Raw genomic sequence first — 25,000 nt, forward strand, 5'->3', positions numbered from 1 at the left:
TGTTACTGTTACTGTTACTTTTACTGTTACTGTTACTGTTACTTTTACTGTCCATATCGTGTAATTTTTACATCTTGAATAAAGCTTTTACAGATACTGCCTAACATGAAATGGCGTTCCAGCTTTCTTCACAAATATGTGAATGTCGCAAGAGATCAAATTGATAAAATATAGTCAATCAGTACAATAACGGTAAAGCCCCTGAAATAACGACCCGCGTTACTTTTGAAATTAGCAGCCTTTAAAACTTGTTACTTTCTGGCGGGGGGAGTAGTTCAGGTCCAGGGGAGGGGTGTTACTTTCGGGGATCAAAAAACGTTTTGTAAAATTTGTGTGGCTGAGCTCCTTTTTACGAAGCAAGAAAAAAAAAATCACTATAACAATTGTTAAAACATGCGGTGAAATTCTGGGGTCCAGTTTAAATTTGTGTTGCTGCCACATCGACAGAATGTGTTGTCAGTGATCGGCAGGAAAGCTACATGTAGTCAGATACCGTAAAATGTTTTTCGTCATGGTCCACTTCCATGTTAGTCTGCTGTATCAATGTCCCAGCGCGCTAGTAGAGTGTCTAAATTCTGGTATCAAGTGACCGTAATTTTTAAGCATATTATTGAATTGTATCGCTTTGGTCTCGCGGTAGGGCGGTGGGGAAGGGAGGGGACTGGGATCTCTACTTTCGGGGAATAGCCACTTTCGGAATTTATTATTATTCTTTGGCGCAACTTACGGGGGCAATTCATGAATCATTATATATGTTCCAAGTGATTGTACCTCTCCCCCTCCCCCCGACCCTCCACTTAACTGCTTTGCTTCGGCAATGATTTGATTTAGACTTCCAGGCGTGAAAAAATACTAGAAAAAAACTGAGGAAAGTGCTAGCGATGGTTGTTTGTTGTTCAACTATGAAAGTCTTTTCGTAATGTTTTAAGCCAGTATATCTGGCTGATATACTGGCTCAGACCAGCTGATTTCCCACATGTGTTTAGTGACTTGTTTTCGTCTTGCTAAGTCTATCTTCTAACCTTATCTGTGTTCTCTTCTTGCTGTTTAAAAACCTGAAATGAATTTCCATCGTTGCTGTACTGTAACTTGTACTGGGTCACCCATTGCCTGTTATTATATCTTCCTTGAGTTGCCACATAACTGACAGTTGTCTCAATTCCAAAATCGATTTGAATCCACTGATTCAGATCATTCACTGCCGTTGCCCATGCACCCTTATTGCCCTTGTAGTGTAGTCTTGCGTAGTTTCTGGCATGATTTTCACTATACTGAGACGACGCTGTTATCTGTGCGGGAGTTATTTTAAAGTTTTCCATTCCCAAAGGAGCCTGACACTCTAAATAGAAAAACAAATGTTAATGAATGAATGAATGAACACCTTTATTTAAGTGTCAAACTAAAATAGCAGTAAATAACCACTAAATGGGGACACTAAATGATAGTCATATAGAATGGTTTTACCCAAGTTAGAGCATAAGATAAAGATTCGAACGTAGTACACTCTGTGATGGGACTGGACTGCTCCATCCAAAGTCCAACGTGCTGACTAGAGCTCCCACTGTGCTGTGTTGCGCAGCCAATAATATTTTGCATATTCAATGTAAAGCTGTGCACCCAATTACGACGGAACCTCCGAGTGTGAGAAGTACAGCATATTTGAACATGGTTGCCACGGTTGAAACGTACGCTCAGACACAGTTCATATTTACTAAACGATTGATTGAGCCGGGAAGATACATTAATTTTAGGACTTGTCATTCTTGTGTGGGTACAGAAATTTAGGAATTAGTCACTGTTAAGGATTAAAACGAGGGTTAATTACCAAAACATCCGTAGAGTTCTATCCTCATGGCGATTTGACTGTTCCATGCTGTGGGTATTAGTGTGATGTATCGCGCTTCGATAGGAGGAATCAAAGGATGTTTTACCACGGTGTCTTGATCACTGTTTCCAACAAACACCTATTGATAATTAATATAAACGTAAATACATGCTAATTATGCAATAGCTTTTAGTTAGGAGTCAATGTTGACTGTTATTTTGAGCCTTCCAAACTCCAGCTACGTGCGCCGTGCGAGCGGTAGTCAAAATCATTCTGTCCTACCGAAACGACACGATAAAAGTCGTTTTTCTTCATAACTAACGAAGATAAAGATAATAAAGTCGGTTTGGACTCTTCTATTTCTTAACTCGAGAGTTCTAGGGAAACCAGAAATTTTGTTCAAAATAGCACAGGTATCATCCTACTTGACGACAATTGTGTTTTAAACAACAAATTTACACTTCAGCGACACTGCATTTTCCATTTTGTAAAATCTGTTTTGATTTAATTTAAGGCATTTTAAATCTATTTTCGTGGATATCCAGTCATTGCAGTGAGTGGAAATAGGAAAGTGACCCGATTTGAAGGCCTTTTTGTGACGCAAGGACATCATATAGTTTTATTCCTTTGCTGAATGCTGATTGGTCCACATCAAAGGTAGTTGTCCAATATGCAAGGAGTAGTTTATCGTGAAATATCTCAAGCGTGACTTGGTCTTTAAGTACAAAGGAAATTTTTATGAGGAGTGTCTGATATAAAAGAAAGATTGAGCTTTAATCTGAAAATATCCTTACATGACTCGAAGAATTTTTTTTTTCTCGGTTGCTCCAACAGTAAATTCAATTTGGTTTAATCGAAGGATGGAATTGAAATCACTCATACAGATTTTCCTGGAGATGAGGTATGTGAGTTTTTTGACCAAACAAGTCCGTATAATTGTGATGTTTCAAGACACAATCAATATGGTTGTTTTCCTTAAACCCGGCAATTTGGTGTAAACGGGGACGAATCGGTGAACAGAGTATGGTCTTAAGGGCTTCCGTCGTATACAGTGTCACTATTTAAAGGGGAATTGCTGGAAATGCTTCTGAACTGCCCCCTTGTCCTCTTTACCCGGGTTCTAACGCTAGTTGATTACTTGCCTCTCTGTATTTCTTGATTTGCCTGGTCAAATAACAAAAGCAAAGAGATTACGATCTGCTTGCAAAAACTCTTCTCACCTTGTCTGAGTTTTCTCCATGCTGCTTATAAGTCTGAAACGAAAGTCCATCCTTACTGTATTTTAACTTGTACTGGGTGACCCGTTTGTTAGGGTCCCCGTACCTCCCTTGAGTTGCCACAAAAGTGACATTTGCCTCAACACGAAGATCGATTTGAAACCACTGATTGAGATCATTTGCACCTGCGGCCCATGCTCCGTGGCCACCCCTAAAATGTAGTCTTCCGTGGGTTGGAGTATGATTTCCATCAAACTGAGAAGACGCTGAAATCTGCGCTGCTGTTATTTGAAGGTTCTCCATTCCCAAGGGACCTCCACACCCTAAAAGCAACAAAACAAAGATGAAAGTTGGACAATGATCTTAGATTTTACTCAAGCTAAATATCGTAGAATCGGTTTGGGGCATGATTTCCACCATATTGAGAAGACGCTGAAGTCTGGGCTGCTGTTATTCGGAGTTTTTCCATTCCCAACTGAGCTTCACACCCTAAAAGCAGCAAAGATGAAAGCTATAGAATAATCTTAAATAGGTTTAAGAGCAACATTTTGTTATTCGTTTAATCGCATAAGCCTAAAAGTAATCTGTCCATAGACTCTCTATTTTGTCTGGGGAACACGTTTGTGGTCAGATTAAGCGTTGCGAAAGAAAAATGTCTTTTACCACGAAAGCTTAAAAGCCTGACCAACAGAAACCGAACACAACTTTACCCAAATAGAGAAGGAAATTTTATAATTTTTCTTTCTTTATTTATTTATTATTCTCTTTGACAAATCTATCTACGCAGGCGATGTTCGTGTCCAAAATCGTGGTGCCGAAACGCACCTTGATAAAAACACTTAGCCGAGCATACATTGAAGGGCAACAAAGAAATTCAAATTGTCGAAGTAACAAAGGAACTGTCTCTCTAGCCAAAACGCCAAAAAGCCATCAAAGCCACCACTGCTAGCGACACTGTGTTGGAGAGCCTGTGTGAAGTTGTCAACCGAGGTTGGCCGGATTAGCGGTCCCACAGAAACCATAGTTGTTTCCTAGCTTTCACATTCGTTATGGAATTATTCATTAAAAATGGCTTATTGTTCAAGAATAACCGAAGGTAACTGAGTATTGGTGCCCACCTCTCAAAGCCTTGATATCATATAGCGTATTCAAAGTCGCCACATTGATATTCGAGGCTGCTTATGCAGAGCTTGTGATAACGTGTACTGGCTAAAGACGAATGAAGAAGTCGAGCCTGACTGCTGTGCTCACCGGCCAAATCAAGGTCAAGACTCATAGTTTCCCAGACAAACCATGGAGCAAGGTTGCACTGGACCTACTTCAACTCCAAATCCAGGGGTTCCTCATCATAGTTGGTTATTTCAGTGATTTCTATGATGTCAGGCATATGCATTGTACACGCTCACAGCCTGTAATTCAAGCCCTAGGGTCTCCGTTTGCGCGTAAAGGGATTCCCGAGACTGTCGTATCTGATAATGGCTCTCAGTTTGCCTGTGCTTACGTACGTAGGGTCTTCGTCAAAAAGGCTCAAGCCTCCGGTGAAGATGTCCAACTTGCCTTATTCTTCCATGTACTGCGCGATTAAAACAAGTTGCTGAGTTTTCTATGGATTTATACTAGTAGTTCTTGATCGAAACAGCAGTAGGCATATTTGCCATCGAGAAAACTGATTGCTTTCCATGGAGCCAGACGTAATTGGTATAAAGATTGCCATGTGCCTTTAGGGTTAAAATGTTCAATTTTTATCATCGTAAAAATACTTTGAACTTTGAAAAAAATACAATTTGAAACGAGTAACTATTTCACCGAGAAAATGGAAACCGCGTTTTACTACCGGACATAAAATACTTTTATTGCTTGACAGCTAATTTACGTTTACTCAAAACTTTATTTTTGCTAGATGGGGACACTCTGAAGAGTTACAACTCAAAGGCGATTTGTCCGACTTCAGTCAAATCTCCAACAAAAGCACTTTGGGGAATTTGTCAACTCTAAACCTTACTTCGTTGAGATTCATTTTGTACGGTCACTCTGTAACATTTTACAGCAATTTATGTACCTATTGAATGAAGTCGAACGAATGAAAACCCAAACACCCTTTTAAGCGTTCGGAGTCATGACCTCGAGGAAATCTTAATATATTTCCCAAATTAAAAAAAAAAGTCAGCTCGCGTTGGAAATTAAAAAATATACATATGTTTTGAACCTTCCAAATCTTTTGAATACCCAGATCTATAAATGTATATGGGGCTTAGAGTGTCTGTGATAAAATCGCGAGTCGCTTAATCCGTCGGGCTAGTCACACCCTTGAAGGTGCACGGTAACCTTAACTTTAAATTTATTTTATACTACAAAACTTTTTTACCCCGAAAATCGTGAATGAGTTTCGAAAGAAATAATAATTTATCGTTTATGACGCTTTTTAATTATCGTTAGGAGTGAGCTAAATAATTAATCAAGACGACAGTAAAAAAAACAAAACAGTCTTTAAAAAATCGATCACTAAACAATAACATGATGCTTCTTTTGTTCACCTTTCGTGCAATGAAAACCTGTATAACCCGGCACACAATCACAGCGATATTGATCCTCTTCGTAATTCGGGATGCAGCTGCCGTTATTTTTGTAGGGTTTCCCTGAGCAAGGTGACTACAGTAAACAAAAAAATAATCGTAAAAAGTTATAGCATTCATGTAACAAGCATCTGTGAGAAAATCAGAGAATGTACAAACAATCGACTGTATAAAAGTCTCCAAAACCAAACACCACGCGTATACATTATTTGTAACAAGCCTCGAAATTTCAGAAACTTTTTCATGCAATACATTATTAATAACGTCTGTTAGAAATTTAAGTAAAAACCAAAGGTCCTGAGTATAGGCGCGTGGATCACCTGTTTATAGAAGCGTATTAATTTGACATTTTCTTCCGATAGCATACCAAGATCTTCTTCGTTCTGCTGAGTTTCAAAAACGAAACGCCAAAAGAAAACTTGCATTTAATTCATTTCTGTAAACATTACACCATGACTGGACGGCGGAACTAGTTTTTTCAACATATATCACAAATTAATTATTCTACCACTTTTATTTCTCTCCTTTTCTTTACAAAGAGAAAATCCACCTTAATACATAATATTGCTCGTAAAATAACTATACGCAATATTGGCTAAATGTTATATTTAGCTGGATTTCAAATTGTCACTTACCTTAATGCTGTAATGGTGAAACTGCTGCGAATCGGTCAGTTTGTCGGGACTACTGAACATGTCTTCACTTAGCAGCTCGCAGCGAAGCTTTCCATTTTCGTTTGGTGACAAAGCAATGTTGAACGAAACGCAGGGCGCATTATCAACACATGTGAAAGCACACTCACCATCTTGAACTACTTCACAAGAAGAGTCTAAGATGGATCCTTGAAGATGCTGAAACTTGTGAACTACAAAATTTGCGTACGACACCCCGTGTTGAAAACTAGATCGTTTCAAACTAGGATCACCTTGAATCAAAAGTTGATCGTGCTGGCCTGTAACACACGGAAAAGGGAGAAGAAAAACCGTAAATAAAAAATGAAACATTTCTCTTCAGCAGAAATACCGTGTCAACGAGAAATGTGTTCTTTAATTGAATATACATTATTTATGTATCGTTGCTGCTCTATAAAGTAAAACCAAAACGCCCAAAGAACAAATCGATCGACATGTCAATCAAACAATCCGCAAATGGCATTTAAGTCATATTCGGTAGGTCATTTCATAGTTCCTATTTCCATTCATTTTCTAAACGAGACCTGTGGCAAAACCTTTGATATGGAAATGAGTTTTGGTTAGACAATCACTTTCATTCAAATTAAACAGATGTTTGCGTTAGATAAAAAGAGAGTATACATAACAACTTGGAGATAGCAAAAAAAATTCTCGCTGATAGTGTTTTAAAGAGTGAGCTATTAAAGAGAAGATGAAAATCGCGTTACTAAGTGACCAATGGCCATGTAATATCCTGCTTATTATGTAGAGGGTTCAGATGGCTTGCTGGAATCTTCACTTCAAATTACGGTCCATTTCTCAGCCGTGAGTTAAAAAGCGTCTTATTTCTTAGCTTAAGACTTTGTTAAACTCTCAGCTATCAGTTGAATTCCATATAGGTCTTTTATTTAAGAAATAGAAAACACGTACCGTGTTTCTATCGCGTTATAGAAACACGAGTGGAAGTTTGGGAGAACGAGAAATGTTGTGGGAACACGAGCCGCAGGCGAATGCTTGCACAACTTTTTCGTGTTCTCCCAAACTTTCACGAGTGTTTCTATAACTCGATAGAAACACCGAGAACAGTTTTTGTATTTCTTTTAGAAAACACCGCGACGAAAAAAAGGAAAACAACTTGTTAACTTTGATTATCAAAATGTTAATTCTCTTTGCTCGCGCCATCATTACGTCAACAGCTCGTGCTAGTTCTGTGTTTCTATTGAGTTTTAGTATAAATCTGCTAGCGTTCTATCACGAATGCCGTTCGCTGATTGGCTACGCTACTTACTATCTATTCTGTGATAGATAGTGAGTAGCGTAGCAGTGTGCCCTTGTTAACAAAATGTAGGCGGCTTCTTGGCGTTTTCGAAGTGTCTGTAAAGACGATCTAGATTAAGTTTTGAACGACTAGTAGATTTATACTAAAACAATTAGATTATTCGCTCTCGATTTCTATCGACCGATAGTTGACTCGGGTTGCGCCCTCGTCAACTATCAAGCGATAGAAATCGCGACTTCCGGCCGCGCCGATTAAAGCTGTTGCAACTTATGTACTGTTGAGTTTTACCACGCACGTCTTAATATGAGGAAATTGCTGCTTTTGCTGACCGTCTGTGAGTCAATTTGGCTAAGTATGTCATCAAATAAATAAAGGAGAGATTTCTTGTAAATATTGTAATTAATGTCTGGGATAAAATTCGCGTGTCTTAAACAATCTGGCACACTTGTAAGTTTGACAAGAACTCACTGTCGTCTTATTGTAGATAACTGAAATAATTTATTTTCTTCCCAGAATTTAGTCCCGGTGTCGAATCCTCCAATTAAATTCGTAGCGCGGTCCGAATTTTCCTACATCTGCCCAAGGTCACGTTAAGGCTTTTATGTGTTTGAATAAAAGTGACTTGAGAGAGAGAGAATTAAAAACAAATAAGTTATTTACAGGCTTAGGGTGGGTCTGAAAAACTCTGACCGAGGTCAAAATTTTTGACTATACGGACCTCCCATCCAGCAAAGAACATAAATATCATGAAAGGATATCTTGTAATAATATTTCTAATTACCGCGTCTGTAGACTCTCCTTTTCTTTCGTAAAACAAGAATGATGCTCCATCGTCGCTAAATTGCAACTTGTACTTCGTTACAATCTGTGCAGCTCAGGAGACCAGGTATTCCTTCCCAGTGCACGTGTAGCCACGTGTGTCACAGGCGTGATTTTACCAAGATCAACTTGAAGCCATTGGTTCAAATATTTTTGGGAAGCGGTGGAGGGGCGGTGGCCTCATGGTTAGTGCGCTCGTCCCCTGATCGAGCTCACTAGCGGTCCGGGCTCGAGCCCTGGCTGGGGACACTGTGTTCTTGGGCAAGACACTAAACTCTCACAGTGCCTCTCTCCACCCAGGAGAATAAATGGGTACTGGCGAATTGTTGGGAAAACCTAACAAATTGCAAGGGAGTGATCTGCGATGGACTAGCACAGTGTAAGACCACCTTTGTCTCTCTACCTCCATTTTCCAAACCAAGCCTGGTGTAAACTCTTTGATGCGGAAATGAGTTTTCGTGAAACAATCATAGGCATCACAATTAAACAGATTTTTTCGTTAGCAGACAAAAAGAAAATGTTATCTGACGGCTTGGAGATGAAAGAAATACTTATACTTTTTTGCTGATAGTAACCCAGGGAAGATGACATTTGTGTTACTAAGCGACAAGCGGCCATGTAATGTTCTATTTGTTATGTAGAGGGTTTGGATGGCTTGCTGGAATCAGGCTTCAGTCAAAGTTTCTGCAGTGATTCCTCAGTTATTATTAAGACCAAAACCACGTCATTGCTCAGCTGACAGTTAAGACTTTATTCATTTAAGAACAAAACATAAAAATTAAAAGTGATCACCTTTAAAAGCGAGGCAGAGTTTGTGATAAAAGTGATTGTCATAACCCTTAACTTATGGAAGTTACCTTATTCCAAGAAAATACTTACTTAGGTCCTGTCACAATACACTCAAATTGATTTTATTTTTATATGTATAATTTTGTTATACCTGTAAACTATCAGACGAACTCATGCAGCTTTTAACACTTTCAACAAGTCTTGGCCGTGGCATTTCACTTTTATAGTTAAGTGTATTGAGTGACAATTTATATGTATTCATCTATTTGCACCACATGCGGTCAGCGGAAACGCTACTTTAGTTCATGGTAAACTTATTTCTACAGTTTTTCAGTTTAGTTTTTTATTATCGCACACTATTTACAGAAAAAGAACTTAACGTAAGATGGTTTACAATGATGTAGGAAAAATAAATACAGATAGAAATTAACTAGAAGAACCAATATTTAATTGTGTACAGAGACCAAAGTAGCCAATGAGCTTTCGAGTTGGTCACTCTCATGTAGATATAAGTTGGCGTACGTTGGCCGCATGCTAAGTTAATTTAAATTAATATTTACATTAAAGACGATATTATTATCATAAAAGAAGAAAGACATACATAAATGCAAGCTAAAATAAAGGAAAACAATGTCCTGAATATTGTGCAGTAGTATCTTATATAGTTAACAGTTAAACTATGGTCAGTTTTGAGTGGTCAATAAGAATCTTTTATAGTGCTTTTTGAACAGCACGTATGGAAAACGTTTAAGATCTGGTGGGAACTTGACTCCGAACATTAGATATGGATGCTGCAGGTCATCGGTACGTTCGCGACAATGGCGAAAGGTAGTTTTAGATTAACGCTGGTTCATCGAAGCTCAGTATATTTCAGCGTAAAGCAAGGCAACAACGAACAACCTTTTTAAAAAGTGTTTCTTCTGTCGTGCTGAAATGCCGGCATTGTCAAGTGTGCTTTCATGTTTTTGTATGACAACCTTTCACAAAACCGCACTATTTGTATTTGTTGTGTTAATGCCCTGCTCGATAAGGACAGTTTGTCATCTTGTGTACGATGTAATAATTTTTTTTTAGAGAAGAGACCGTGTTCTACCACAGTTACAACACTGACGACTATTTTATTTCACATAGTTGAAAAGAAAATGTGGAGCGGGTCAAAGTCACTCTTAAAACCTTTCCCACAATTTGCTTAATCTTGAATTGAAAAAAAGAAAAATTCTCGACGTGAGAAGTTAGAAACCAGTATTTCATCTTTTCTGCTCTCGTGCGTGTGTGATCGAAGTTTTCTTCACATGTCGACGGGTAAGGCTAATGTGTGTTCTTTTCCAAGACCTTTTCTAACTCAACGGGCAACATCAGCTGCAAACGTTTACTTAATAGACGTCCTTAGTTGTGTTGAATTGAGTACGTTTATCCGATCCAATTGCTGATGTTAGTGGCTAAAATTGTGTTAAAATAATAAAAGTTTCTAAAACCGCATCGAAAACGAGCGCGGTGACTCCCCTTTTTTATAAAATAACCTTTGCGTGGAAACACTTTTGGCGCAAATGTCCTTTATATGCTCATCTCAATTCGGAATATTAAATGTAGAAATAGCATCAACTCGGAAAAAAATCCCAGTTTCAGATGGTATTTGAACCCACGACCCTCTGTGATCTAGCCGGATGTTCTAACTACTGAACTACTGGAGACACTATGGTGAGCAAGGACCGCTTCGCGCAGTCAGACAGCCAAATAAATGACTTAGCATATCTGTAGTCATAACTGCATGGCGCAGTCACATTGAGGCATAACCAAGATGCAACCAACCAACCAACCAACCACTAAAGTGAGTAACGAAAGAAATATAAAATGTAGAAATAGCATCAACTGATGCAATCTCAATTCGATAATAAAACTGGAAGTCATCGGGCTCATTTTTGATTTTTGAGCAATTTTAACTAAAATTTCGTTCGTTTTAATGTGTTACACCGTTGATTAATATAAGTAGCCATTGTCTTACACAGTCTTTTGTAAGTTTACCAATGATTGGGCAGCACTTCACTGAGAACGGATTAGCAAGATAGTCCCATTGAGCAAGAGTCTACGTTTCTGCAAAAAAAAAAAAAAATAAATAATAATAATAATAATAATAAAATAACAATTTGTCTTTGTAAAAGTTATAAATACTTATATAGAGGCTGGGCAATTTTCGTTGTAGCCAATTTTCACCACTTAACTATGTTTTTTCCGTTCTTAAACTGAAAGGCATTCCCAAATGACAGAAATTTATAGAGCTTTAAATGGAGACGCCATGTTAGTACCCATCCGATGAGCACCAACATGGCGGCCGTAAATTAAAGTAAAAGAAACCAGTCCTGTCCCGATTGTGCTCGGCAACCTTTGAGCAGCTTTTGGCGTTTGGAGCAACGTTTTGCGGTTCTAGCAACCTCGAACAAGTGTTGCCTTTCTGAGCAAGTTTTGAGTAAAGTATAGTTTAGAGCAATTATCTAGCACGAAAAAGTCAACGATTTCATAGAAAACTTCTATTAAATGTGAATTTCTTGAATGTTCATCAACCTTTTAAAGTTTAAAGACAGCCTGTCACTTAACAACGTTTCCCAGTCCTATTGCTTTGTTCCATTAGACTAGAGAGTATCCTTAAATTTAATAATTTCATCCATATTTGCGAGCATTTGTTCAAATATAACTTTCAAGCTATTTTTATTGACCGATGTTAGCGATTATTGTCAAGAACGAAAAATAAAGCTTTTAATTAACATTTATATAAAATATCAGGAAATTTAGGTTGCAACTTTTTGGACTTTTTGGCAGTGTGTAAGTTTCCAGCAATTTACGAGTACAATCGGGAAAGCCCAAACAGAAACATCTTTCATTGAGTTTTGCAATCGAAACGAAAACTTATTGTTCTAGAGGTCCGACACATTAAAAGAACAAATTCTTCTAGCCTGCGTTGCAGGCGTAAACGGGGAAGGGGTAGGGGGGCAAACCGCGAAGAAGTAGGGGAAGGAACGCCAGCTATAAAAACTGGGCTTTTCGCATTACGCCCATCAATTTCAATGGAATACGATTTTCTCAACTGTCAATTACTGTAGTCAACAGGTTGACCAATCAGAAACTAGTGCGCGCTTGTCGGCATAACTGACTTCCTACGGAAATTTAGTCGACTGAAATTTCCCGGAGTGATTAATTATCGAAGCGTGAAAAATGGGAATATTACAACTTGACAACATAACAACCATGAGGTTATTTTTTTTTAGCGGGAAAATGTCCTCCACTTCCACGAAGAGTTCGAAAATAAGGAATAAAAAGAAGGAACACGGTCGCAATAATTTATTTAAGTTGTGTGGTATCGAGTCTGGTGCGAAAGCGGAGAGCTTCTTTCGAAATTTTTTTTTGATAAAGTCCAGCGACTGTGTTGGCCGACCGTTTTTTTTTTTTTTTAGTGTTTCCCATGGGTTCGCTTGAATTCAAAGCAAAAGTTGTCTAAACCTTTTTTTAGAAGTCGTAGTCGCAAAATCAGAAACGCTGCAGAATTATACTGTCTTATAAAGACGGCTGTAACTTCAAGCAATACCATAACTGCGTCGGTTACGGACTGTGAGGCGGTGGAAGATAGCCAGTATTTTGAATTCGCATCGGCGAATAGCATTTGACAGAAGGATAGCCCAGTGATACGATATCCCGCAGCTGGTCTTTCAAAGGTACTTTTCAAAGACAAAATAACAAGTATCGACGATTTCCCGTTCAGTTCATACCTCTTAGCAAGAACAATTAGTCTTTTCCTGTATCCTGAAGACAAAACTGTCAGAAACAGATCTTTCAGCTAAAAGAACTGTCACGAACGACTCTTCTTCGGGTTTTCACGTACATCTGCTCACGCTAGGGAGATTTAACATCTCTCAAAGCCCTTGCTAAAACGTCTTTCGCGGCGATTATTGTTGTTTTATTATTATTATTATTATTATTATTATTATTATTATTAGATTGTGAAACTGACAATCATGTTGATAAGTTACTCATTGACTATTAGGCAATGAGAATTTTGCGTTCGCCAGCGAAGGCCGAAATGAACAAAAGGGGGTTCTTATAGCAGGCGTTCTTCCTAGTTCCTCCTAGTCCTCCTCCTTCCATCCGCGCTTTGCCTCCCCTTCCCTCGTTTAACTCCCGCTACGCCGGCTACAATTCTTCTAGTGCAAGAAGTGTTTAGTTGACAAAAACTTGAGCGATAGCTCCTCTTTTGACCTACCCAAGAGCCTTCTCGGGCCACCATTTTAATGTCACCGAACGCATAAACTCGGAAATTCAAACGCCCTCTATAACAAAAAGAGGAACCCTGTCGAGCTTAAAGTGCCTATGAAGTAAAAAACAATTCCTGCTTATTTAAAGGGCTCTTCAAAGTAAAGAAGAATGGCGTTTTCCTTTTTGGAATATCTTTTTTCGTTTTAGAGATATTCACGTTTTTGTATTATGCAAATGAGGAGAGTGATGGCGTCATAGGTGGTTCCTCTAAAACAGCACAACACTCAATCGAGAATAACTCTAGAAATATGAAAGCAGTGTTCTTCAAACTTGGCAACAGAAATTTATATCACAAAAGAAACAGAATGACACCTATTATGTTGTTGCCATGGCAACACTGTTGGCTCCAGTCTCTTTCTGTGAAAAACCAAACATCCCCATTTGCAACCTTTTAAAGTGGGACAGAGGGTCTTGCTCGGAACACACAGGGTTCCCATATTGTCTTAACTCTCCCCATTAGATTGGTGGGAGTGGATGATCCTTGTCTAAGATAAAATCTGGGAATTTTAGTCTTAATTAAAACAGAACTAGCGGCATAACTGTTGTCATGGCAATAGCACGGCAGGTGTCATTATGTTTCTTTTTGTGATGTACATTTCTGGTGCCAAGTTTAAAGAACACTGCTTTAATATTTCTAGAGTTATTCTCGACTGAGTGTTGTGCTGTTTCAGTGGAACCACCTATGACGTCATCACTTTCCTCACAAAAACGTTAATATCTCTAACACGAAAAAAAGATATTCCAAAAAGGAAAACGCCATTCTTCTTTACTTTGAAAACCCTTTCAGATAGGCAGCAATTATTTTTTACTTCATAGGCACTTTAAACGTTGTAAAACGTCAAGTTCTTAGAGGGCCTCATATCTGATGAAACTAAAACTTGAGGGATTGGTAATTTTTAATTTTGTAAAATGATGACGTCAAATGAAAACCGGCAATTCTAGCAGTTAGTATTATGTGAAAGTGGGAAACGAAACAGAGATTAACCATACGAAAATTACTCAAGTTGCAGCAAGGATTCATCATAATATTTGGCATATTTGCATAATTTTGGACCTTTTTATATAACGTATTGTTACACTTTTTCCATTCACAACCGATGAAGACCGAAGTTTTTGGGTCGAAACGTCTTTCTAGTGTTTTCAACAAAACGTTTGTTTCGACGTTTTTAAGGCCAGTGTCAAACCCATTTTTAGATATTAAAGATCTTAAAATATTTCTCGTGCTAATCGCCTCATGAAATTTACCCGAGATTTTTGTTGATCTGCATGTTACTTTAAGACTTTCGTGACCAGTACCCACATCAGGGGCACCCAACGGCAGTTTTCTCTCGAATGCTTTTAAACGCTGTTTTAGGCTAGCTGGAGCACTTTTAAAGCCCTGTAGGTTAATTTTTATCTGTTCAGTTATTCTAGGGGAACTTGAGTATTTTCGAATTTATTAAGGCTTTTTTGTCCATTTCCCGAAAACCTTAGGACTTATCGCCTTTCCGAAAATGATAGCTGACCTTTTTTCGGTACCCAAAACGACATTTTTAACAATCCGGAAACAACAGACATTAAATTTCTCATATCACGAAAGTTCTAGGTGACAATTCTCTTAAGAAAATCAGAGGGGATTAAGGGCCTTCCGAACAGATAATTTACCGAAACGATCCGTTGAGTGCCCCTGCCACATCTCGTAGACACAGCTGTAATAATCTAAAGGCTTTACTCTTGGGATGAAGATATGTACAATTAGACATTGTTGAGTTTAAGGGTTGGATTAAAGGGTCAGTTACCAAGACAACCGTAGAGCTCCATCCTCATGGAGATGTAGTTATTCCATGCCGTGGGTATCAGTCTGATGTATCGTGCTTTGATTGGTGGAGTTAAGTGATGTTTTACCACGGTGTCAGAATCACTGCTTCCAATAAACACCTGCAGGGACACGTACATAAATACATATGAGTTATGTAATGCTTTCGACTCGGGAGAAGTTTTTGCTTGATATTTCAAACTTCCCTTATTTGCGAAGATTTCAAAGGCGTTTTGAGCCTCCCCTAACATATTTTTCAGTTTACCGAACCTTCTGCATTAAGTTTAATACTTAAATCCAAGCATAAATGTACTTAAATGCTTAAATGTTTCATTAAGGATCTTAATTCATATTTGTAGTAATAACGTCACTATTACTGTTGCTGTATTGATGTTATTTCTAGGGAAATTTTCTTATAGGGTTAGCATGTTAAATTCCCTTTCAAGATTATTTATTTATTATGTACCAATAAGTAATTCTTACTTATTGGTACATAAAACATCCATCTCTTGTAATTTTTTGCATCTTGAATAAAGGTTATCGTATGTATACTGCCTGATATGCAATGGCTTCCCAGCTTTGTGATTAGCTTTATTTTTCACAAAGATATGAAAGCCGTAAGAGATAATCAAAGTGAAGTTGGTGTGTAGTTTTGTAAAGTTGGCTCGGAATTCAGTACAAAGTAATTCATGAATCATTAATTACGTTTCAAGTGCTTGTATCCCCCTCTACTTTACTGCATCGCTCTGCTTTGATTTAGACTTCCAAGGGTAAAGCAAATACCAGAAGAAAATAAAACTGGGAAAAGTTCTAGCGATGGTTGTTTGTTGTTCGACCAAGACAGTCTTTGCGTAATGTTTCAAGTCAGTATATCTGGTTGTGTCCCAGACTAGCTGATTTCCCACATGTGGTTATCGTCTTGCTAAGTATATCTTCTAACCTTATCTGTGTTCTCTCCTCGCTGTTTAAAAACCTGAAATGCATTTCCATCGTTGCTATACTGTAACTTGTACTGGGTCACCCATTGCGCGGAATTATGTCTTCCTTGGGTTGCCACATAAGTGACAGTTGCCTCAATTCCAAAATCGATTTGAATCCACTGATTCAGGTTATTCATTGCTACTGCCCATGCGCCGGCTTTATCTTTGTAGTGTAGTCTTCCTACGTTTGGGGCATGATTTACACTATATTGAGAAGACGCTGATATCTGTGTCGGCGTTATTCTAAAGTTTTCCATTCCCAAAGGAGCCTGGCACTCTAAAAGTAAAACAGATGATAAATAGTAGTCTTCCGTTGTTTGGGACAAGACTTTCGTCCCAAAGAGAGGACGCTGAAATCTGTGCGGGCGTTATTTTAAAGTTTTTCATTCCCAGAGCAGCCAGACACTCTAAATAGAAAAATAAATGTTAAATGATTGTCATATAGAATGGTTGCACCTGAGTTGTAGAAAAAGAGATATAGATTCAAACGTAATACATTTTGAACAGAACCCCTCTAGGACCGGACTGCTCGATCCACAGTCCAGCGCGCTGACCAGTATTTTGTCTTGATTATTGGCAGCCCTGGGGAAAGACGTTTGTGGTCAAACTAACCGTTGCAAAAGTAAAATGTCTCTCACCACGAAAGCTTAAAATCCTGACCAACAGAAACCGAACACAACTATTAAACAATTAGATTATGAGCTCGAGATTTCTATCGCGCGATAGTTGACGAGGGCGCAGTCCGAGTCAACTATCACGAATAGAAAGTGAGAGCGAATAATCTAATTGTTTTAGTATAAATCTACCAGTCGTTCAAAACTTTATCTAAATTCTCTTCACAAACACTTCGAAAACGCCGAAAAGCGGCCGTCACTTTGTTAACATGGGCGCAATGCTACGCTACTCACCATCTATCCCAGAATGGATAGTGAGTAGCGTAGCCAATCAGAGAACGGCATTCGTGATAGAACGCTAGTAGATTTATACTAAACCCAAATAGAGAAGGAACTTTTATTTCTTTCTTCATTTTTTTTTTAAATTCTTTTTGCCAAATCCATCTAAGCACGACGATTTCATGTCCAAAGTTTCTCCAAACCGCTGTTTTCTGCGCCTCCACCGAATGCTCTTGAAATTGTAGCGTTATAATCTGCACTTGTCCGAAATCGTGGTACCGAAATGCACATTGATAAAATCACTTAGACGAGCATACATTGAAAAGCAACCAAGAAATTCAAGTTGTTGAAGTAACGGAGGAACTGTCTGTCTGGCCACAACGCCTAAAAGCCATCAAAGCCACTACTGCTAGCGACACTGTGTTGGAGAGCCTTTGTGAAGTTGTCAACCGAGGTTGGCCGGATTAGCGGTCCCACAGAAACCATAGTTGTTTCCTAGCTTTCACATTCGTTATGAGATTATCATTAAAAATGGCTTATTGTGCAAGAATAACCGAGGGTAACTGAGTATTGGTTCCCACCTCTCAAAGTCTTGATATCAGCGTATTCAAAGTGGCCACGTGGATATTCAAGGCTGCTTATGCAGAACTTGTGACCACGCGTACTGGTTAAGGACAAATGAAGAAGTCGAGGATTATGTAAGAAAGTGTGTCATCTGCTGTGCTCATCAGCCAAAACAAGGTCAAGACTCATAGCTTCCTAGACAAACCATGGAGCAAGGTTGCAGTGGACCTATTCCAACTCCAAATACAGGGGTTCCTCGTCACCTTTGGTTATTTCAGTGATTTCTATGAAGTCGGGCATATGCATTTTGCACGCTTATAGCCTGTAATTCAAGCCCTAGGGTCTCCGTTTGCGCGTAAAGGGATTCCCGAGACTGTCGTATCTAATAACGGCCCTCAGTTTGCCTGTGCTTAATTCGCGACCTCTGCGTAAAACAGAGAGTTTCAGAACGTATTCTTCCATGTACTGCGCCATTAAGGTGGTCTTATACCTAAATTTTTTTTTTTTTTTTTTGCAAAACAACTCTGTGGAACAGTTTTGGTATCACGTTAAAGGACTTTGCACTCTGACTTCAAAAATGAGCTTTTCCAGGTCACGTGCCACGATAGTTAATGAATAACTAGCTCCTAAGTGTTAAAAAGTGTTGTTCATTATAAACACGATAACGTAATAATGAATGGTTCGAGAAGTATGGAATTAAGTTCATCCTGTCCATAAACAAGTTGTCCAGGGGACAAACCTCAGAAAACAGTGTTTGGAGGGGGTTTTTCTCGTGAAATGTTGAAAAAGTATACTAACATTAACTAATATTAACTATATTAACTAAATAACAGGGAAAATAAATTGCAAATTTTGGAGGTTTAAGACCTAGATAATTGTGTCCTTCATCAATGTTGAAAATTTGACAACATTCGGTTAAAACCCAATGGAGATATCGTGTGCGAGATATTGATGATCCGTCTATTTGGTCATTTTGAGAAATAAGGCTTTAAAGTTTTACTTCGGTCTCCGAGAGCCCAAATTAGCCCTGTGAACTTAGGGGGGGGAGGTCAGGGGCAGGGGGAGGGGTATATTTAAAGGTTTTACATAAATGTTTCATTGAACACCCGAATACACACCAGTCATAGAAATGTTAACCAAGTATAAGGAGCGTATAAGATGGTAGAAGAAACAATGTTCAGGACCATGATGCAAAATTCTCATAACCACACATCTTTAAAGCGTTTGTGTTAAGTATCATTAAAATGTACTGAATTAAATCCATTTTGTGAGTACTTTTAGACCATAAACAATGGTTGCTATGGGTTTTGCTATGTTGAAATATAGCTAGAAGTGTTCAGATTTCTTAATTTAAACGTAAATTCAGGAGTAATTAGAGGAAAATCGTTTCAAAATACGATTTACAAATGGACAGGGATGTTGAATCTTCATGTTCCAAAAAAATGGTTTTTTGGAGAAAAATTTATATCTGAGATTATAAGACCCCCTTAAAACAAGTTGTTGAGTTTTCTATGGATTTATACTAGTAGTTCTTGTTCGAAACAGCAGTTGGCATATTTGCCATCGAGAGAACCGACTGTTTTCCATGGAGCCAGACGTAATTACTCCGGCTTCCGTAGGAAAGCCCAAGTCATGAAATGCAAGTGTTTTGGTCGCCAAAATGGGGGTCATAGTCCCAGGCGTTCCATGCGTAGACCATGGAAACTAGGAACGAGAAACGCGACATTGCTCGCTCTTCGTGACAGAATGCGGTGTTTTGCGGAGAAAGTTTTGGCAAGAATCGCGCCTTATACGTTCATCTCACATGCAAAGATGTCGATCGTTTTCGGAAAGGGTCGGTCCACGAATTATATTGCTTGAAAGCCAGCCAGGTAAGCGAAGGTCAAGCTCGAAACGTTCTCGTGAGATAACAACTGAGCCGATTGCGGTATGAGTTCAAACTACGAAAACACTGACAAATAATAGGTAGTCAATGACGGTATGTGGCTACTGCTGTTATTATTTAGAACATTGCAGTAAAGCAAATCATATTGTAATAAAACGACCTAAATACGAAAACGTTTCTGGACTCGTAGCTCATTAAAAACATGCGACTTGTTTCCTGCACCGCGCAAAATATGTCGATCTCCAAAGTTGTAAAGATAAGACTTTCGGTAACTTGAATTAAATATCTTACCTCCAAGTTAGTTGGCTTTCTAGTAGGGTGCAGGAACAAAAAAATAACGGGTGAATTTGGAGGCAAATTTGCGCGGGAAAATTAAATCTTCGATTGAGCGGGGAATTGTGCGGGATTATTGACGATCCAATGTTCTTACCAAGTCCAAAGGAAAATCTGCATAGACGATAGTTCAGGCAGTTATTTCACCAGTAGTTCAAATATATTTAGCAGTCTTAGCAATCGCCAATTCTTTTAGAAAACTGTGTCTGACTGGAAAAAATCATGTTGCTTGACATGAACTAGACGAGTATGAAACCAAAATAAATAGCAAAACAGAATGCCGCATCTTCCCTTATAAATAAGAGTCCTTTTTAAAAATACTCCTGCCTTGATTCAATAAAAAATATGTAGCTTGAATATTTCTTCATAAACAGTGTTAAGGGTCGCAAATTCTTGGAAGTTATCCGCAAAATACACAACTTGAAAGTTTATGCAAATTATGTGCGATGCAATTTGCGCCTAGTCATAGGACTGTTGTTTTCGCGAAGAAGTTTATCATGATTGTTTTGGCTCTCTCGAAAGGGATTATTCGCTCTGCAAAGGAGATATGACTCTTGAAAAGGGTTTAAGATCGCAACACGGCAAAGATGTTCAGCTACACAATTTACTCGGATCGCCACGACCAGTAAACGAACTTCGTTCAATTTCTGCTAGCATGTACAAAGTAATCGCCATAAGTTGTAAAAAGACCTCGAAAATTCTTTGCAAACAAGCTCTCCTTGAATGCGTAGACAGCTGTGCTTCATTCTTGAACCAAAATGGTTTAAACTCACAACTTGCGATAGCATGAGGAGGATACTCAACGAAGCAACTTTGAATGGTAAATATCTAAGCGGAACTCTTGTGCTAAAATATCCTGATTCTTTAATTTGCTTTTATTGTGCATGTCCAATATTGTGTCGTAAAGTACGATTTGATACTGCGGTACGAAGCCCGAGTAAACGCTCTTAGAGCGTCTAGTTGGTATAAAGATTGCCATGCACTTTAAGAGTTAAAATGTTCAATTTTTATTGTCGTAAAAATACTTTGAACTTTGAAAAAAAGACAATTTTAAACGAGTAAATATTTCATAATGAAAACTAAGAGCCATTGCCTGTAAATATGAAGAATCCGACGACAGGTCGGAAAATTCGGATTTTCTTTTGATGTGTCAAAAATACCTTTTTGGTGAACTATTTTCAGAAAGGTACTTTCAAAGTTCCAGCGAGTCCACATTTTTGTGAAATCTAGCAAAGTTCGAACTACCGCTCAATCAACCAAAATGGCCGAGGGAATTTATGCGAAATTGCACATTTTCAACAGGCCAGTACAGAAAGAAGGGAACTTGCCTGGATTTCATATTCACACAGTTTGTAATTTACACTTTGATCATTACTCTGTGCTAAAAGTCATCTTGAAGTAAATACGTTTTGTCTACCTCTCGGCCGTTTGAAAAATACAACTATGGCAATTTAATTTACATGTAAAATTTCAACTGATTTTAGATTGTCATAACTCTTCTAGTATACAAATCTCTTGACAAATAAAAGGTTCCTAAAAAAGAGCTATGAAGATGGCGTGTGGTGTAACCGATATGATTCGCATCGCACGAATCACATTTGAAATTGTAAACAACGTATTGGTGGTTGATTAAAGCAGGTTTCTCTTTCTGTATTTTAAACTTTTCCTCGATCTTGCGACTTGTGAAGACTGGTTGTAGGTAAGTTCCAATTTTACTGCCAAGATCCTTCAGCTGTTGTCTTGCTGTGTCGGCCGATTTTTGGTCTTTAAACGGCAAAGTTATCCTGACGGTTTTTGGTATATCCGCGTCAGCTTCAGTTGGAGTTTCATGACGGCCTTGGGTCGCAGAATGGAGATCGCCGACAACAACAAGCTACCATTCCTTGGTATGATGATCGAGAAAAGAGGTTGCCATCGGACAACTAGCGTCTATCGAAAGCCAACAGATACGGGACTGCTCCTGCATTACCATAGCCATGTCGATCACCGTCAAAAGAGATCTCTACTGAATACCATGCTAAAACGAGCGCATACCACCTGTCATCAACGAGGGAATCACTTACAAATGAATGCGAGCGCCTCAAGCGGATATTTTCAAAACTCAAGTACCTGGCGAATCTCGTCAAATCCGCTATCGTCACGTACAAGAATTCTGCGACCCCAGGCCGTCAAGAAACTCCAACTCCAACTCCAACAATTAATTATCAAATGTATTTCGAAATGTTCTCTTAGTAAGTATTCCACCGAGAAAATGGAAACCGCGTTTTCTACCGGTCGTAAAAGATTTTTATTGATTGACAGCTAATTTACGTTTACTCAAAACTTCTTTTTCGCTGGATGGGGACACATTGAAGAGTTACAACTCAAAGGTGATTTGTCCGACTTCAGTCAAATCTCCAACAAAAGTACGTGGCGGAATTTGTGAACTCTAAAACTTATTTCGTTGTGATTCATTTTGTGCGGTCACTCTGTAACATTTTACAGCTATTTCTGTACCTTTTGAATGTAGTCAAACGAATGAAACTCCGAACACCCTTTTTAAGCATTTGGAGTCATGACCTCGAGGAAATCTTAATATATTTCCCAAAATAAAAAAAAGTCATGTCGCGTTGGAAATAAAAAAGAAATGATTTGAACCTTCCAAACCTTTTGAATAGACAGATCTATAATTGTATATGGGGCTTAGAGTGTCTGAGATAAAATCGCAAGTCGTTTAATCCGTTGGACTGGACACACCCTTGAAGGTACACGGTAACCTTAACTTTAAATTTATTTTATACTACAAAACTTTTTTAACCGGAGAATCTTTGATGAATTTCAAAAGCAATACTACTCTATCTTTCATGACGCTTTTTAATAATCGTTAGGAGTGAGCTAAATAATTAATCAAGACGACAGTAAAAAAACAAAACAGTCTTTAAAAAATCGATCACTAAACAATAATATGATGATTCTTTTGTTCACCTCTCGTGCAATGAAAACCTGTATAACCCGGCACACAGTCACAATGATATTGATCCTCTCCGTCATTTGGGATGCAGCTGCCGTTATTTTTGCAGGGTTTCCTTGAGCAAGGTGACTATAGTAAGCAAAACATAATCGTAATAGCATTGATGTAACAAATATCTACGACAAAATCAGAGATGTATAAATATTGGACTGTATAAAAGTCTCCAAAACCAAGCACCACGCGTATTTACATTCTCTATATCAAGCCTCAAACTTTGAGAAACTTTTTCATTCAATACATTATTAATGACGTCTGTTAGAAATTTAAGGAAAGACTAAAAGTTTAACTTAAGTCCCTGTAGTATAGGCTCGTGGATCACCTGTTTATAGAAATTGAAATCTTTTCCGTAATAATTTCACATTTTCTTCCGATAGCAGAGCAAGATCTCTGTTGTTCTGTTGAGCTTCAAAAACGATGTTTACTTGATAACGCCAAGAGAAAACTTGCATTTAATTCTTTCCTCTGGACATTACACCATTACTCGTTTTGTCAACATATATCGTAAATTTAACTATTTTGCCACTTTAATTTCTCTCCTTTTCTCTACAAAGAGAACATCTACCTTAATACATATCATTGCTGGTAAAATAACTCTACCCAATTGTGGCTGAATGTTATATTTAACTGGATTTCAAATTCTCACTTACCTTAATGCTGTAATGGTGAAACTGTTGCGAAACGATCAGTTTGTCAGGACTTCTGAACATGTCTTCACTTAGCAGCTCGCAGCGAAGCTTTCCATTTTCGTTTGGTGACAAAGCAATGTTGAACGAAACACAGGGCGCATTATCAACACAAGCGAAAGCGCACTCATCATCTTCAACTACTTCACAAGAAGAGTCTAAGATGGATCCTTGAAGATGCTGAAACTTGTGAACTACAAAATTAAGGTACGACACCCCGTGTTGAAGACTAGATCGTTTCAAACTAGGATCACCTTGAATGAAAAGTTGATCGTGCTTGCCTGTAACACACGGAAAACGGAGGAGAAAAACCGTAAATAAAAAATGAAACATTTCTGTTCAGCAGAAATACCGTGTCAACGAGAAAGATGTTCTTCAACTGGATATATATTATTTATGCACCATTTCTGTTCTATAAGGTAAACTCAAAACGCCCAAAGAAAGAATCGATCGACACGTCAATCAACCAATCCGATTTGATAGGTCATTTCATATTTCACTTCATTTTCTAAACGAGACCTGCGGCAAAACCTTTGATATGGAAATGAGTTTTGGTTAGACAATCATTTTCATTCAAATTAAACAGATGTTTGCGTTAGACATAAAGAGAATATACATGGGAACTTGGAGATAGCAAAAAAAGAAAATTCTTGCTGATAGTGTTTAAGAGTGGGCTATTAAAGAGAAGATGGAATTCGCGTTCCTAAGAGTTCAACGGCCATGTAATGTCCTGCTTATTATGTAGAGGGTTTAGATGACTTACTGGAATCTTCAGTTAAAATTTCGGTCCATTTCTCAGCCATGAGTTAAAAAGCGTGTCATTTCTTAGCTAAGACTTTGCTCAACTCTCAGCTATCAGTTGAATTCCATATAGGTCCTTTATATAGATAATGATGAAAGTTTTAAAGTTTTCTCTTCGTTATATATAATTATTATATGGCTTTGGCTTGTGGTCGATATAACACGCGTTCTGATTGGCTAAGAACGAGATCTGAGCGGTCATTATGCAGCCGTAATGCCCACGGGCCGATTACGGATTATGCAAATTAGGAAGAGCCCGGCTGTGAAAATTCAAGCGCATTGAAACGATGAAAGCCGATTAAAAACAGTAGGAGAAAGTAAATTTAATCCGAGTAGCTAAAAGTTTAGAGATTTTTCCTTAACAAAATTTCCATAGAAGTCGTTTTTGACTTACCAGCCGGAACCTTGGCGGGCACTGGTGAAAAACAATCAAAGTTTACCGAGTCTGGTAAAGCTAAAATCGCTAAGTGAAAAACACCATCGGCAGATCTGTCATGCATCCTGGGCGGAACACCACGAAGAAACTTATAAGTTATCATCTTAGTCACAACAATTACTGAAATATTGAACTCCGCAACAGT

The 25,000-nt window shown here is 38.3% G+C and overlaps 3 protein-coding genes across 3 annotated transcripts in view; all 3 read right to left on the reverse strand.

Moving 5' to 3' along the window:
* The window catches only part of LOC145485248 (lactadherin-like), an 11,822-nt gene extending 5,137 nt beyond the window's left edge, over window positions 1-6,685 (reverse strand). The window contains exons 1-5 of the mRNA XM_081463953.1: window positions 6,251-6,685; window positions 5,577-5,691; window positions 3,046-3,365; window positions 1,826-1,964; window positions 1,023-1,339 (exon numbers count right to left, since the gene is read on the reverse strand). Of these exons, the coding sequence (XP_081320079.1) occupies window positions 1,023-1,339; window positions 1,826-1,964; window positions 3,046-3,365; window positions 5,577-5,691; window positions 6,251-6,619 (1,260 nt within the window). The 5' untranslated portion in view covers window positions 6,620-6,685. The remainder of the gene's footprint in view (window positions 1-1,022; window positions 1,340-1,825; window positions 1,965-3,045; window positions 3,366-5,576; window positions 5,692-6,250) is intronic.
* An 8,238-nt stretch (window positions 6,686-14,923) lies between these two features.
* The window catches only part of LOC145485150 (lactadherin-like), a 34,566-nt gene continuing 24,489 nt past the window's right edge, over window positions 14,924-25,000 (reverse strand). Inside the window, exons 5-6 of the mRNA XM_081463841.1 lie at window positions 16,211-16,527; window positions 14,924-15,392 (exon numbers count right to left, since the gene is read on the reverse strand). Coding sequence (XP_081319967.1) covers window positions 15,246-15,392; window positions 16,211-16,527 — 464 coding nt within the window. The 3' untranslated portion in view covers window positions 14,924-15,245. The remainder of the gene's footprint in view (window positions 15,393-16,210; window positions 16,528-25,000) is intronic.
* On the reverse strand, window positions 21,492-23,951 carry LOC145485231 (uncharacterized). Its single transcript, XM_081463932.1, has 2 exons — window positions 23,583-23,951; window positions 21,492-23,004 (listed from the first exon to the last, which is right to left on the reverse strand). The coding sequence occupies exons 1-2, from the start codon at window positions 23,949-23,951 to the stop codon at window positions 22,858-22,860; spliced, it is 516 nt and encodes a 171-aa protein (XP_081320058.1). The 3' UTR covers window positions 21,492-22,857.

Source organism: Orbicella franksi, chromosome 4 (genome assembly GCF_964199315.1).
Source record: "Orbicella franksi chromosome 4, jaOrbFran1.1, whole genome shotgun sequence".
NCBI classification, from domain to species: Eukaryota; Metazoa; Cnidaria; class Anthozoa; order Scleractinia; family Merulinidae; genus Orbicella; species Orbicella franksi.